Genomic DNA, 15,180 nt, shown 5'->3' with positions numbered 1-15,180 from the left:
AATTACGTAAGTAAATACTTATCTAACAAATATAAAGTAGATAAAAAAAGCTTTTTTAGAATGCTAAAAATATTGCGAAATAATTGATTATCTTATCAAGTGATAAATGAATTAATTGCCAAAAGATATCTCGCATTTATAATCTCACGAAATATCTATATATTTCTAATTAAAAGCAGTATATCAATATCTTGGATATCTTCTATGAAAAATTGTAATATAAGCTATCACGTCAGTCCTGATCGAAACGATTATATCGACTGATTAAAAAATGAAGCATGTACGTTTTGAAAATGAACAAATATGAACATTTTTGAAATTTTGTATGAATTTTGTTGCGAAAATATTAAGTAGTTGTCGTAAATCTACTTTTATTCTCGAGGTTGCAACTACCTCTGATAAGAACCCGCGATAATACCCGCGAAATTATTAGTTGCTACTTTAACTCGTCTTCGCGACGTGGATAAAAACGCCGGAATGCACGCAAATGTAAATAGATGGATAGCGACCGTGTCTCCGAAATCTTCGTACTTATCGCGTAACAAATTTTTGATCAAAGCATCATGCTTTCTATACGCACCACCGCGTTCCACGGTTTTATGATACAAGGTACACATAATGAATCTTTTATTTGGCAAAAGAAATTTGCGGCAAAGAATTTGCAACTATTCATAAAGTGCTTCTTATCGTATACAATCGGGGTTATATCAAAATATTTCTGATTATCTTTCCATATCCGCAAAAAGTAAATTATATCATAGATAATCTGACTTCAAGCATCCAATTCAGACGCTATCACGTTTCGAGCACTTTATCGAATTTACGTTTAATATTTCGCGGAAAATAAAAAAAACGTTTTACATTTATTTTTCTGATTATTTTCCAAGAAAAAATTTATTTTCGTTGCAGCGGCGGTTTTGTTATTTTGTTGGTCTATATTTTCGATTGAATTAAGTAATGCTGCGAATAGCAGTTGCACCTACTATCACGAACTAACTCCTGGTGCTACGTATTTCATTCAGAATCGCGAATACCCGAATTTCTATAGCAGGTCACAATCATGTTCATGGACCATCGTAAGCGAGTATAAAGTTGATTTAACCTGTAGCACGTTTGAATTACCATGGGTAAGGCTTATAGTCTTCATTGTAGAATTAATTACTATATAATCGTAAGAGAAATCGAAAATAACGAATGATTTTCGTGCAGAGTTCCAATTGCTTCCAAGACAAAGTAGCCGTGCAAGTAAATTCTTCTACTACGCATCGGTATTGTGGTAATGGACAGTTTAACATACAATCTGAATCAAACACGATGGTTGTAACGCTGCAATCGCCAATATGGTCGAGGGGTGGTCGATTTGCTTGTGAAGTCAGATCAGTGAAGCGATCCCAAGATTCGGAAAATTGTGAATGTGGATGGAAAAACCCTGTACGTATATATTTACGCAAATTCATCGACGCTTCATTTAGATTGAGTAACGTTATTCTAAGCAAGTGAGAGCTTCTGTTAACCGTTCTTAGAGCCGCATCGTCGGTGGAAATAATACAGGGGTGAACGAGTTCCCTATGATGGTTGGTATTGTGGACTTTGAAAGACGAGTCGTATTCTGTGGAGGCACTATAATATCCACAAGATACGTACTAACAGCAGCACATTGCGTCGACGGGAGAGAATACCAGAAATTGGGTGCCCTGGTTGGCGATCATGATTTGCGAACAGGTAAGCTTCTACTGTAAATGCAAATACTTGGTATCTCGCATCGTGGCTAATTTGATTTCGATCTTTAGGGTCGGATACAAACGCCACGGTATTACATCGAATAATCAAAATTATAATTCATCCTAATTACGGCCAAAGAGTCGATCAAAATGACGTGGCTATCATAAAAACAGAGAACGAAATTAAGTTCACTAACGAGGTTGGTCCGGCCTGTCTACCTTTTCAACATTCGCCGGATACTTTTGGTGGCAATTATGTTGAATTGTTGGGTTAGTGATATAGTGGTTACATACTGCGTTACGATTCGCTTTGTTATTATATCTTAACATTTTTGATAAAATTAGGTTGGGGAACAACGGATTATGGTGGGCCAACTTCTGATATTTTGCAGAAAGTTACCTTAAGCGTGCTTTCATATCTACAGTGTTCTGAAAATTACGAGAATATAACGTCAGATCAAATCTGTACCTATGCCGAAAACAAGGATTCGTGTCAAGTAAATATCGCTTTGAATTACAGCAGAATCGATGCGATCGATCGATTAAATAAATTTTCCACGAATGCGGTAATACTGAAGCATTTGTTTAAAAAATAGATGGATAGCGGTGGACCTGTTCTATGGCAAAATCCGACGACTAGACGACTTGTCCTGATAGGAATCATTGCAAGGGGTAGAGGTTGTGCCGTGGTTGGTGGTGTAAATACCAGAGTTGGAGCTTACATCGACTGGATTATTTCAGCAACTTCAGGTAAGACGTAGAATATGCGATGCAAATAGTTAAAGCTATATTCGCGTAACCTTCGCAATTTTGTTATTTCAGACGCTTCGTACTGCATCATAGAATAAGACAATGCAGCTTATCGTTCGACTCGATTTGACACAATCCGGATAGCAGGCCTAGTCGTTTCATTAATATCGCTGATAACGCAACTGACATACTTATGAGGTAAATTTCCTTGTTTTATAGATTTAAAATGTTCCCAAGAAAACGATAAGAATACAAACATACTATTCGCACGAACATTGTATTAGATCGGCAATTGCATATCGTGCGGATATCAAACGATTAGGATGTGTCGATTTATTGTTTCAAGTCTGGAGACGACGAAAGCGTTGTAATTTAATATTCAGATATGTTATTGAATATATATTGTTAAATGATGTTAGTTGAATCATTTATTTCAACCCCAACCTGCCTCCGCCTTTCTTCGTCTCTTTCTCACCCCCCGTTGCCTACGCTAATGTTATTTGATGTTTACGTAAGAACGCTCAAACATTGACGCCGGAGCGTCTGTATCTTGTAACATCCAAATCGATTGTAAAACTATTCTATTCGTACAAAAACCTATTTTTATCGACTTAGACGGAATAGTCAGATTCATCGAGCGAGATCTCTAGCAATCGCTTGTTACGCGCAACACGAAAAGACGAGCAATATTACGACGCACGCGAAATATAAACTAAGCAAAGCCTTCGGTCACGAAAGCCGCGTGTCTATGGCAAACATTCCGATCGCATGCAGATATGAAATCGTAAGCAAAACTAAATCTATGAATTTGCTCGAAACGAGTTAAATTTTTATGCACGGATCGGTAACTATGAAACGCTTACGCAATGCGATTTCTGATATATATATATATATATATATATATATATATATATATATATATATATATATATATATAACGTATATACATGGTATACATCGTATATACGTTATATATATAACGATTATATACGTGGCTGGTATGTAATGGTACGAGAGAAAATCATCGAGGTATCATCGCCACGCGACGCGACCCTTCCGTGTATATCAGCGCGTCGTTCTTTAGAAGCCGCGCATAGTCTGCACGTAGATAATCAGAAATTAACTGTGTGTAAACAATGTCTCATTATTAATAAGTTTGTGAATGAGGATGTGACGTGAGACACTTTACGAGAGGGAATATTCAACAGCTCCACGGTTACGTTCAAACCAGAGCAAATACGTGTAATCATCTCTGTTTACCTGTGAAATACAAGAGGAAGTAAACATCGACGAGAAAAGAAAAAGAAATTGATTTATAAGCACAATCAACGATGAATCGTTTTAGACATTGTCTGCTCGCCGAGGTTTCTCGGTTCACTATAAATAGATGACAAGAAAGGGGGAATTAATCGGACAAGCCGAACGGGTAATTCGTGGCGCAATTGCGTACGATCGCACAAAATCAGTCATATCGTCGTACACGAGAGATATTTATTAAACAAATTGATTTCTTCGACGTGATCTGCCCTTGACACACTTATTTAGTCGATGATGGTTCTCACAAATGGGTACTCTCGTCGTCTTCACACGAGTACCAGATGTGGTTTATGAAAATTTCGTGCCAGTCCCCGTAACATGCGATATTTATTGTACGTACAGACAATTTGTATTTTATCAGCAATCAGTTGAAAAAATAGATGCTAGTCTTTTCGTAAGTAGAATCGTCCGATATCAATCAAACAATATTGGAATCCTTTTGTAAACGACAATGTATACGCTATGATCGACCGAAACGAATTGAAATGAAACAGAGACAAAGGAGTTATCGTGCCTTGTATGTAAACACCGTTGTTGTATTTAAGCAAACCAGTTGCTGGTCTATTTGCTTCCTTAATGTACACCGCTCTCAGTTTCTATTCACCTTCAATGTGATTTCACTCATGGTGCAACCACCTGACCTTAGTTAACGATCAGTAAGAACCTCGAGGGTCGAAGGTCAGTAAAAGCGTAAACTTTGTTGGTGGCCGATCGATTAAAGTCGAAAGCACGTCTGTCGAAAGTAGAAAAAAAAATAAGGCGAATTCTATTTGTAAAGACTCGAGGAAAGTGGAGATCGTGGGCCAATCGAGGCAAACGAAAATGGCGGGGATTGGCTGCGACGAAGATCGATGTGCAACGAGGCGCGCGCGCGCGCGCGCGCGCGTCACCTTCCTACTCTTCTTGCAGGGTATAACGTAACGTTGACCAAAAACACGGAGGACAAGGAAAAGATAGCCTCGTCCTCTTTGGATAGAATATATCGGTACAGAGGGATAGATCAGTTCGAACGAGTTTCTCCCCTCTGCTCACGGCCTTCTCCCGATTTTCTCCCCGAAGGAAGTCGGCCAGTGGCAACTCGGCCGTTCCTGATACACGTTGAGCGGTCTAGTTCGTGGGGAAGAGCAGAGAGTCGACAGTTGGGAGTCGGAAGAGCGTGACCGTAGAGCGTATGCGCCATATGTACATAATTACTACGGCCAATCGGGAATTGAAAGCGTTGTGCAAAGCTTTGTCGAAGCGTCGAAGCTCCAGGGTCTGCTTCGTCCCGTTGGTTCCCTCGCGTGCGTGCATAAGCGCGCGCGCACACAGCCGCGCAACGGTGGTTCAGTTGGTTATTGACGTTCATGTGCACGGGGCGCGTTGCTAGAGTCTCTTCAGGCACAGCAACTTGAGAAGAGCGAAGAGAATTCGCGCGGGCTGTTCGTCAGCCGACCAATCAAAGATAAAGAGAACGAGAAATACCAAAGGCCTACCGAGGCCGGAGGAAGGAAAAAACGGAAGGTGGGACTGATCGTAGCAGCCAGAAAAAATAGCCCGGTTTGAGCGAGGAGGGAGGTTACAAAACCGAACTACATGGCTCCAAAAATTATTCCTTCTTTCCCCCGACCACGCGTCTACTATCTACGTTCGAGCGAGCACTACCGGTTCAATCAGTGGACCGTCACTTCGAAATAATTGAATATTCGATTCGAGTTCGGTCAGTTTCGTGAGTTTTGGAGTCAGGAGAAGAAGAGCGATCCAGCGGCAGCCAGCTCTGCTCTGTGTACATCCCCTATATTACATTTTGAACGACATATACACTCGAGAGTGTAGGTATCACAACTGTGACAGCGAGCTTAAAGAGAAAGAGAAGGAGTGTGCGCAGGAAAAGAGAAGCATGATCGCGATGCAAATGACGCTGCCGATTTAGTAAATCGTCGTTAATATTTTCTACAGTACGAGAATTGTCCCTCGCTTGTAAAGCTTATGTCACAGGCAATCGAAAGAAACATCAGCATCCACGGAAGACGAAAGAGGAGAAAATTGAAAGAAGAACGGTGTCACGGTGTAAGGAAAGAGAGGACGGAAGATCGGGGGCATGTTCCAGGACAATAATCCTGTTAGCAACGTGAAACGTGAGCTTCCTCCGATTCCTTCGATTCCTTCGAGTCGTTAAAGTGATTCTCCTTGTGCCTGGACCGCTGTGGCGATCTTTCATGATTTAGATGCATCGTTTTCGCATGGGGGACAAACTGATGTTCTCGCTTGTGCAAATAGGAATCCTTTCAACGATCGTTGTACACGCATCTTTCTTCGATCACCCCCTTGTCCTTTTTCTTTCTTCTGATTCGTCTCGCAATTCACGTACGTCGTGTTTCTTTTGGTTATTCCGTTAACCGATCCGATATCGTTAAGAAAACGACGAATCTCTCGATTCGCAACGTGCAAATTAAAGGAAAAATTGCGTCCGATATACGACGATTCTTTCCCTCGTATACAACCCACGCCGTATCGATTATACTTGCTGCCCCGAGACAGATATTTGAATCGTTGATTTTCAGCCTTGCCAATGTGAATCACATAATTCTCACGTAATTCTGTTGATCTCTTTGAATCATCGCCACATTCTTCCTTCGTATATTGTAACGAACACATTTCGAACCACGAGTTTTAACTTCCGTGAACGTCCATACGACACTTTAACCGATCGATAGTAAAGAATAATACGACGAAAAGCACGGTAAGGTGAACAGGGAGAAGAAGAATAGCCCACTGTGTGTTTTTCCCTTCTGTTGTTCACAGAAAGGAGCCTGCGTCCGCGTAGGAGCCGCTCCGACAAACAGCCGCGTTCTTCGTACCAGGCATGCCTTCCGCGTTACTCTAAGGAATTTTTTCTACACAGAGATCTAACTTATTCAGGATAACGGTATTATATTAACAGAGAGAAGAAGAAACAAACACAACAGATAATAAAAAATATTCTTATAGTTAAACGTAACGATTAAGATCCTTGTTGGGCCTTTTGTTGAACTGCCGTTGTCATTCACGTCCTCGTCTTTGTCGTCGGCGTCGTTGACACACTCGTTAACGTCGTCGTCGTCGTCGTTATTGTTATTGTTAAACTGTTGTTGCTCTCGATAGCAGTCACTCGTTGCTGCCACAATTTATCGCTTTCCTTGTCTCTCGTGCCAGTAATTGGTCGCCGTGGTGATTTTTCAAAATATATCTGTACACTGTTTAAATATCGGCTCGGTTATCCCGATCTGTACTGGTCCATTGACTTGTTTCTCAACGAACGCGAAAGCATCTAAAGACAGGAAAAAAGGAAAGGAGAAGAATATAAGCAATAGAAACAGAGCATTGAAAACGGAAAGGAAATAATAAGCGGAAATTGAACAATTTGTCTTTGAAACAAGGAACTTCGAGGTGAAGCATGGTAGTCAAGAACGAGAGTACGAGAAATGGGCATGAGCTGGCTCCCTTGAACGAGGAACGTCAGGCAGGTCAGAACGTGACGATCGTGATAACCGGAAATCAAAATGCTGCTGGCAGTCAAGAAACCAAGGAAGAAAACAGAGCAGAATGGAGCGGCAAGATGCAATTTTTCCTCAGTATTATCGGTTACAGCGTGGGTCTCGGGAATATCTGGAGATTCCCTTACCTGTGCCAACAAAACGGAGGAGGTAAGTAATATTCGTTGATGAGCGATATCTTAATTCTTTCTATTTCCTCTCTATCGCCTCTTTCCTCGAAGAAAATAAGACGCGTAAACATTATTAAATTGTAAAATTCATCGACCAAGGCATAGATTATCAAACTTGTACTTTGAATCGTTACCAGTTCTCCTTGAAAACGTTCTCTAATACAGAGATGGATCTAAAGCCGCTATAATCGAATGGCCACGTAAAACGCAACGTTATACGCTATTTTCAGTCACATAGTTCGACCAACCTCCCTTTCCTGCCCTCGCCGTATGCCTATCCGCTTAAAAATATATATGTTCGAAGCGTTTCACGAATCTCCGAAATACCAGCGAGAACGTCGTAAACAGTCCTTGGTTTCCGGCTATCGTATTCCATACTTCCTCCCGAATATCCAAATACAGAGGGAAACCCGGGGAAACTAATAAAATCCTATAAAATTCGCCCTTGAACCTTCTGCTCTCCCTATCCATGATCTTTCTTCTATCCACGACCTATACCTCAGTTGGCGTAACTCGATTACATTCCGATGAAAACGAAACGGAAACACACGTATCGCGAAAATAGACATTGCTGGTTTACGTGGGTGGATGCGCGAACAAGGGTGGCGGGTGAAGCACGAATGAAATCACGACGGTAGGGCGTTACGTCACAGGGACATGGCTTACGCGACCGTTAAATCGGACGCCCCCGCGAATTTCGTCGTGGAAATTTCCATCAGTGTTACGAACGTCGACGAGCCAAGACCCGACGAATAGAGAGAGAAAGAGACTACTATTGCGCAGAACGCAAGGACCGAACCGCGCGTTTCCTCTAGCTAAGTTCTGGCTAGGTCAGCGTTCGTGTTAACGATTCGCCAGAACGTATATGCCACTGCACCAAAAACGAGCCCGGTTCTACTCGATTTTCAATGGAAATTTCCTTATGCTACAATACGACACCGATGTCGAGGCCATCGTTCAGCCTGACGCCGACGTTCGACGCGCGTCGATCGATTTTTAACGTTCTTATCGGCAGACACGTAACAATTTCACATCCGCATCGAGTTTATGAATCGTCTATTCTGTCTTTTACGAAATCTTTGCCAATTTTTTTAGATACGAAGTATTCTTTATTTATTTATTTTCTTTTCTTTTTTTTTTCATTTTTCTTTCGTTTCTCGTTTAAATAATAGTTTAAGGATTGGTATTTCAAAATGTTTGAAATACAATAATAACGGAGACGAGTAGCGAACGACCCATGGGAACATGGCATAAGTAGAATCAGGAATTTTAGTCAGACGATTTATCGAGAAGTCTTACAGGAGAATCGCGTGCCGCATACTTGAACGATCCAGCCTTTTACGCTGGGAACGTGTGTAATCGCGGTAATATCACATCGTACGTGACACGATTGATCAATAGTATGCCGCCTATCGACACTCCCGAAATTCTTTCGATCGGAATGACGAGAAGGATGAAAAAAATTGGTAAAGAATGTTCGAATAAGACGGAACGTGTACCTACGTATGTACGTGTACGTAGATACGCGTCACTCGATCAATACCGTACCAGACACTCCGGCTGCGGCTGTCTCAAACTAGACTACTGCGAAAAAAGGGGAACGAAGAATATTCTCTAAGCAGGGTCACAGCCAAGCCCTGGCAAATGGGAGAGATTAAAAGAGAACGGTTACGGCATTCACTTTGTAATAAAGGGTCAGAGGAACAAGAGATGGGACGAGGAAGGGGAGAGGATAACGAACGATATTATTTTACCGAGAGAAAGAATAGGAAGAATACAGATCTCGCTTTTTAGACAGCAAAAGAAGAAAAAAGAAAATTGCCAGGGGTAAAACATGTTATGCACGGGATGCTTTTCAGGTGCCTTTCTCATCCCCTTTTTCGTGATGTTAATCCTAGAGGGTGTACCCCTCTTTTTAATCGAGCTGGGTCTCGGTCAACGAATGCGACAGGGTGCCCTTGGTGTATGGAACACGATACATCCATGGCTAGGCGGTATAGGAATAGCATCGTGCATCGTCACCTTTTTCGTGGCGCTTTATTACAACGTCATCATTACCTGGTGCTTCTATTATCTTTTTAATTCACTCGAGGTGAGTCACTTCGTTTTCCGATGATCGATCGATTCAATCAATAAAACCGTAGGCCGTTGTTATTCCGATGATCGAAAACGAGCTTAATACCAACTCGATTATGGCGTTTAATTGATCGATGGAATACGCGGGTGCTATAATCACCGGGTACCAGAACAGTTTCGCGATCGTTCGATTAACGAATACGATTTATGTTTCATGCTGCTCGATTAGGCTGTCACGGTTAAGTTCAACGTAAGTACTTGTCAATTTCAATTTTCGTTTGCATTCACTAGTTTGCCTGGAAAATAAATGGACAAAATGGAACGCGTCGCGCATGATGTAGTTCTTATTATAGGAAATTGCAAATTAGACGCTTTTATATTTTCTGATTAACGCGATTCTGATTAACGATGTCGAGGGTAAATTATTGACGAACGAACGATTCAACGCAGGAGCCGTTACCATGGGCGAAATGTCCAGAGGTTGATAATAAGCCAGTCGAAGAATGCGTGAAGAGTTCGGAGACTGCATATTTTTGGTACAGAACTACATTGGACGCGGCACCGTCGATCGAAGAAGGACAGAGTCTCAAGTGGTGGATCGTCCTTTGTCTGCTGTTGAGTTGGATCGTCGTCTTCTTTATTGTGATGAAGGGAATACAATCATCGGGAAAGGTAGGAAAACGTCGAGTGTTTCAATTGGTTTTTCTTTTCCTCGCGGGTGGTCGTTTACTTTCCCTTCGAATTACTTCCTGTTCCATTTTCCCGTCAGCCTTTTCCTCCGTGTAAATGCGAGAGTCAGATATACTGTGTCAACGACTTATGTTTCTGCTTGATTTAAAGGTGGTATATTTTACATCCATGTTCCCGTATTTGGTGCTTACTATCTTTTTTATTCGTGGAATAACGTTAAAAGGTGCCAGCGCTGGATTAGCCCACATGTACACGCCAAAGGTAATTAATTTCCACTTTTTCCAGGAGATTCTCGTGTTTCATTGTTTTTCACTTAATTTTCACGGTTGCCTTTTTCATCTACAGATCGAGAAACTGTTAGAGCCGACGGTCTGGCTCGATGCAGCGACGCAGGTTTTTTACAGTTTCGGGCTAGCATTCGGTTCCTTGATCGCGTTCGGTTCTTACAACACTCCGGACAACAACTGCGTTCGGGACGTGCTCCTGGTTAGCGGTTGTAACGCCTTCACCGCTATTTACGCCAGTGTCGTGATATTCGCCATTCTAGGCTTTAAGGCAATGACAAACGTCGATAAGTGCTTGGCAAGGTAAACTGATCTTTATTTAATTTCCATGAAATAATTTCTAGAAATGAAAGATGGAAGATCATCCAGACTATTAACGATCGGGCAATTCCATTTCTTTGTTTCAGTAACATAGACTTACTTTTTCAAAATGGATATATAATGTACAAGAACATTACCATGGAAGAATACAAGGAAACTGTAAATACGTTAAACGCATCTGCGATGAACTTCACACTCGAAACCTGCAGTCTCAGCGAGCAATTGGATAATGTAATCGGCAAACATTTTTCTTATATTTGTGTTTTAAGAAGACGGTTTTTAAATTATTTTTTTAAAAATTAATCGATTATTAGGCTGCCGAAGGAACAGGATTGGCTTTCATAGTTTTCACCCAGGCGATAGTCGAGCTGCCTGGCGCTCCGTTTTGGTCTTGTATCTTCTTCCTAATGCTTCTAGCACTCGGTCTGGGTTCCCAGATCGGTATACTAGAAGGAATGCTATGTGTCATCTTCGACATAGATCTGTTCAAGAGAATAAAGAAGCAATACATAACAGGTAGGTACGATCATCGTCGTCTTCTATTCACGATAGAGCAAACGCGATAAACGATCATTTGTTTTCTTAGGGGTGGTTTGTACAGTCTGCTTCTTCGTTGGTTTAATATTTTGTACCGGTGCTGGAGAATATTGGCTAAAAATGTTCGACAGTTTCGCCGGTACCATCGGCCTCGTGATGGTCGCGCTCATGGAAATGATTTCAGTCATTTTCGTTTATGGTCACGAAAAGTACGCTATAATTGTCATACTTGATGGTCCTTTCTGGTTTAAGGGAACATTTCGCGTTTAATTAACAGGAAACAATTCTTCTCCAGATTCACGAAAGATATCGAGGAAATGACAGGATACAGACCGGGGATATATTGGCAATTTACCTGGCGATTTCTTGCCCCGATAATCATGGTCTGCATTCTCCTTTCCAGTATAGCGTCCATGTTCATCAAGAAGCCCACATATTCTGCATGGGACGCGTCACGGGTGAGAAAAACTTGTTCAGTTTTCAAATTTTCGCTTCTTCCGTTGCCAAATTTTCTAATAAGTCTCGACCTCGATATTTCCTTTTGTACGTTTCAGGGTATAGCCGTACCCACCGCGTATCCCGGTTGGGTGTTGGCTATAGCGGTCGTTATCATTTTCGCGGGCATCGCGCCAATACCGATCGTATTTCTTTTAAGACGGTTCCAATGCGTCAAGCTGGACGTTGACATTCATCAAGGCAGTATACGACGCATAGATACCACTGTTTCTACCAAAGAGATGATGGGCGATGTTGATGTGAGTAGATCCAGAAAATCTTTGACCGTGATGAGCTCGTTTCACCAACATCCGCCCGACGTTCCTTTCATCCTCCATTATTCTCTCTATTCGATCGTATACACCATGACACACGCATTTGCATTTGTGTATTTCTTTTATTTACACTCTGTAGACTCTCGAACGTTCACCAAGGACTATTTCGTGCGTTTGAAAAGTACGCTCGATAAATCGAGCAACACGATTATCTTAAGCCAAGAAAATCACGCCACCCTCACTATTTATACGAATTATATCATTTCGCTTCACTGATTCGGCGATTCGTCTCTTATCACCAGTCTTGACTAACTATGGATAAAACACGCGAGGCACGTTCATATGCTTGTCTAAACAACGTAGAGACTTAGTCATCGTAATGGAGAATGACTTAATTGGCGCACCGAGAGACGCGCTTACACTGTTAGCGTCACGAGTGCGAGTCAAAAAGAAGAATTACATACTCAAGGTGCGTCGATTAAGCCTGAACGAGCATTAAGATTTACGTTGGACGTACCTGCAGTTATAGGAAAGCGTCCGTTCTGTGTGTGGTAACGTCGATTAATCGCTTCTTCCATAGATACTTTACACGTGAGTCCGTAGTATACGTACTATCGTTTATGGAATGCTCTTAGCTTAATTTTCCGCGCTTTGCACCGTTGTTTCTATTGAGACGATGATCTTCGAGCACGAAGAGGAAAACGGAGGAAACGCGAAGAAGATGTTTTTTTCTTCGGCTTGTAAATCTTACGACTTAGAGAACGTTGCCGATGGCCAGATTTTAGACATCGCGTGAAGTCGGCATGTTGTCCGCGAAAAAGAAAAACCAACGAACCCGGTACTTGAGTTCACCGGGCAAGAGCTTTCTCGCTTTGATATCTCACTGGCACCGCACTTTTCTTTCATTAACAAGGAACACGCCCTGGCTGGCCTGCGTTTCGAACAAATCACGCATAGCCTTAGCTGCGATTGTTCGTTCACGATTCGATCACGGAAGAACGTGGCCACTTGTAATTAACGGTAGTAATCTCCATTTTCAGTTGGACGAGTATCACGACCGTCTCGAAGATTTTCCCGAAGAGGACGAAGATGTGAATAGCGACGATGACAACAACAGTGCACCGCCCATAACGAAGATCGTCCCTAACAAGCTTCAGAGTAAACCGTTCAAAATGGAAGTGATGGACTTTTAAAAGCAAGTGTTGGGTCCGCGATCTTTCGTCGCGCCGTTTCTTCTTACAAACAAATCAGGGAAAGAAGGATAATCGAACATTTATCCTTTTGGAATTTCATTTCTTAGGAGACGCGTAAAATGATAAGAATTGCAAATCCGAATCGAGGAATGAAAGAATTGAACGATCGGTGCTTTTTGAAAGCAATACTTACTTTCCGTCGAACTTATGACACGGTATTAACGTGTACGAAGCAAATAAGAAACGGAAAAGCGGAGAAAACTCAAAAAAATACTCGGCGTCACAGAATGCATGGTAAAGAGTGAGAGAGAGAGGTCGATTCTAATCGCACTCGAAATCGATTCGTCGCGCCTTGCTAGCTTTGTTCGATTGACTCTGTTTCATTGAGATTTAAATTATCTTTGACTTGGTCTGATCGATAACTTCAGGTGATTGGTTTTTGTCCAGTCCATCTAGTTCGTTCGTTTGATCATATGATCGGTATTATACAGCAAGTTGAAAAAATAAAAAAATGCAGAATTACGCACGAACCCCTTACGGCAGCATTATTAAGTCTAGACTTCTTCCGCGAAGAAACGAATCGCGTTGATATTAGCCTCCCTCCTTCGTATCTTTAGAAAGAGTACCGTCTACTTATGTTACGGATCAAACAATGAAATATTCTGACAAAGGCTCGTCCAATTAAAAACGAAACCTTCGAAACGTACGGATATTCATAGTACGTAGAATCGATCGTTCGTCTTGAAATGTTCGAGCGATTTCTAGACGGTGCCTACGTTCCTATTGCTTCCAAACCTCAGGGGTGAAAAGAGAAGAAATGGTCAAAAGAGAAAAGTTGCAAATATCGAAACCTAATTAAAAGTTATAAACCTACTCGCCTAAATAGAACTGTACGAGTAGGAAATAGAGTATAGACGGTATCTCTTCATTGAGTTTCGTAATACTTCCGAATTGCTAGAAATCCGACTACTTAAGGCAGAGATAGATCGCGAAATACCGTGAAATTTGAATGTCTCCGAGGCAGATATGTCGAGATCGGGTCGAAGAATTTTCAGGATCGTACTTAACAAGAGAGAGAGAGAGAGAGAGAGAGAGAGAGAGAACAATGGAGAAAAGAGAAGAACCACGAAGTGGAAATCTCTTCGCGATGATTCGAATCTTTGTCGAAGTTCAATTTGAGCTAAACGTGGTCGGTATCAGTTGCGCAATCGTTCCTTAGAAAATCGAGAATGAGAGATTGAGAAAACTGTGTACACGCGCGGTTCGCGTCTTCGTTGATTTTTCTCCTTTCCTCTAATTTCTAGGATCGATTACGTTCGATCAACGTAATGACCAATTACGGAGGAACAGATACTTTGCAAACGCAAAGGCGGATATCTTTCCGTCAAGCGATACAATATACTCGTTTGACAAGGTCAGTACCTGGCTCGAAAACATCAATAGCAATTCTAACAGAAAAGAGAATATCGAGATACACTGTTCATCGCGTTGCATTGTCATCGCGATGCTTGAAATGTTATATTTTTGGCAGCGCGTGTGCTCACAATCAGATTAACTTCGTGATAGGGTATTACCCCGTTCCTTTTCTCTCCTCTTTCAGTTCTTCTGTTTTTTCCACTTGACATACCGGAGCATGATCGTTGCTGCGTTCGTAGACATTTAAATATAGATCGTACATAGGGTATATTGTATACACAAATATCCAAAACGTTTAAATAAAAGCTTATTTATTGCCGAGTACACGAGTCTATGAATACCTATGTATCTATCGATTTTTTCCTTGCTTGTTACTCTCTGATTCTGTTTTAACGGAATTTGAGCAAGAAAATACCGATT

The 15,180-nt window shown here is 41.5% G+C and overlaps 2 protein-coding genes across 4 annotated transcripts; both read left to right on the top strand.

Annotated features, from left to right (window-relative positions):
* The first annotated feature begins 448 nt into the window (after positions 1 to 448).
* Positions 449 to 2,885, top strand: LOC100644867 (venom serine protease 34). The gene is made up of 8 exons (XM_003402393.3): positions 449 to 609; positions 910 to 1,127; positions 1,210 to 1,431; positions 1,524 to 1,722; positions 1,791 to 1,991; positions 2,067 to 2,218; positions 2,318 to 2,471; positions 2,544 to 2,885. The coding sequence occupies exons 1-8, from the start codon at positions 564 to 566 to the stop codon at positions 2,567 to 2,569; spliced, it is 1,218 nt and encodes a 405-aa protein (XP_003402441.1). The 5' UTR covers positions 449 to 563; the 3' UTR covers positions 2,570 to 2,885.
* Positions 2,886 to 4,747: 1,862 nt separating this feature from the next.
* On the top strand, positions 4,748 to 15,084 carry LOC100642270 (sodium- and chloride-dependent transporter XTRP3). 3 transcript variants are annotated; one of them, XR_001099577.3, is made up of 13 exons: positions 4,750 to 7,453; positions 9,333 to 9,565; positions 9,779 to 9,799; positions 10,000 to 10,221; positions 10,390 to 10,500; positions 10,585 to 10,826; positions 10,931 to 11,075; positions 11,159 to 11,360; positions 11,431 to 11,590; positions 11,677 to 11,839; positions 11,936 to 12,136; positions 12,675 to 12,742; positions 13,192 to 13,314. XR_001099577.3 is itself a non-coding variant. In XM_003402370.4 (12 exons), exons 1-12 carry the CDS (start codon positions 7,204 to 7,206, stop codon positions 13,342 to 13,344), a joined length of 2,103 nt encoding a protein of 700 aa, XP_003402418.1. In that variant the 5' UTR covers positions 4,752 to 7,203; the 3' UTR covers positions 13,345 to 15,084. The 3 variants fall into 3 exon arrangements, 2 of the variants coding, with proteins under 2 accessions (XP_003402419.1, XP_003402418.1); XM_003402370.4 differs by lacking the exon at positions 12,675 to 12,742 and having other exon boundaries at positions 4,752 to 7,453; positions 13,192 to 15,084; XM_003402371.4 differs by lacking the exons at positions 9,779 to 9,799; positions 12,675 to 12,742 and having other exon boundaries at positions 4,748 to 7,453; positions 13,192 to 15,084.
* Positions 15,085 to 15,180: the final 96 nt, after the last annotated feature.

The sequence above is a fragment of the Bombus terrestris genome, chromosome 4, assembly GCF_910591885.1.
Source record: "Bombus terrestris chromosome 4, iyBomTerr1.2, whole genome shotgun sequence".
In the NCBI taxonomy this organism is placed as follows: Eukaryota; Metazoa; Arthropoda; class Insecta; order Hymenoptera; family Apidae; genus Bombus; species Bombus terrestris.
Note: the sequence above shows the minus strand (reverse complement) of the source record. Positions and strands in the feature narration are given on the sequence as shown.

Excerpts from the sequence above, each read along its gene's own strand:
- LOC100642270 (XM_003402370.4), top strand. The coding sequence starts at position 7,204 with ATGGTAGTCAAGAACGAGAGTACGAGAAATGGGCATGAGCTGGCTCCC. Across the intron at positions 9,566-9,778 it reads ATCTTTTTAATTCACTCGAG|GCTGTCACGGTTAAGTTCAA; the intron begins GTGAGTCACTTC and ends CTGCTCGATTAG. Across the intron at positions 9,800-9,999 it reads CTGTCACGGTTAAGTTCAAC|GAGCCGTTACCATGGGCGAA; the intron begins GTAAGTACTTGT and ends GATTCAACGCAG.
- LOC100644867 (XM_003402393.3), top strand. The coding sequence starts at position 564 with ATGCTTTCTATACGCACCACCGCGTTCCACGGTTTTATGATACAAG. Across the intron at positions 1,992-2,066 it reads CAATTATGTTGAATTGTTGG|GTTGGGGAACAACGGATTAT; the intron begins GTTAGTGATATA and ends TGATAAAATTAG. Across the intron at positions 2,219-2,317 it reads AAAACAAGGATTCGTGTCAA|ATGGATAGCGGTGGACCTGT; the intron begins GTAAATATCGCT and ends TTTAAAAAATAG.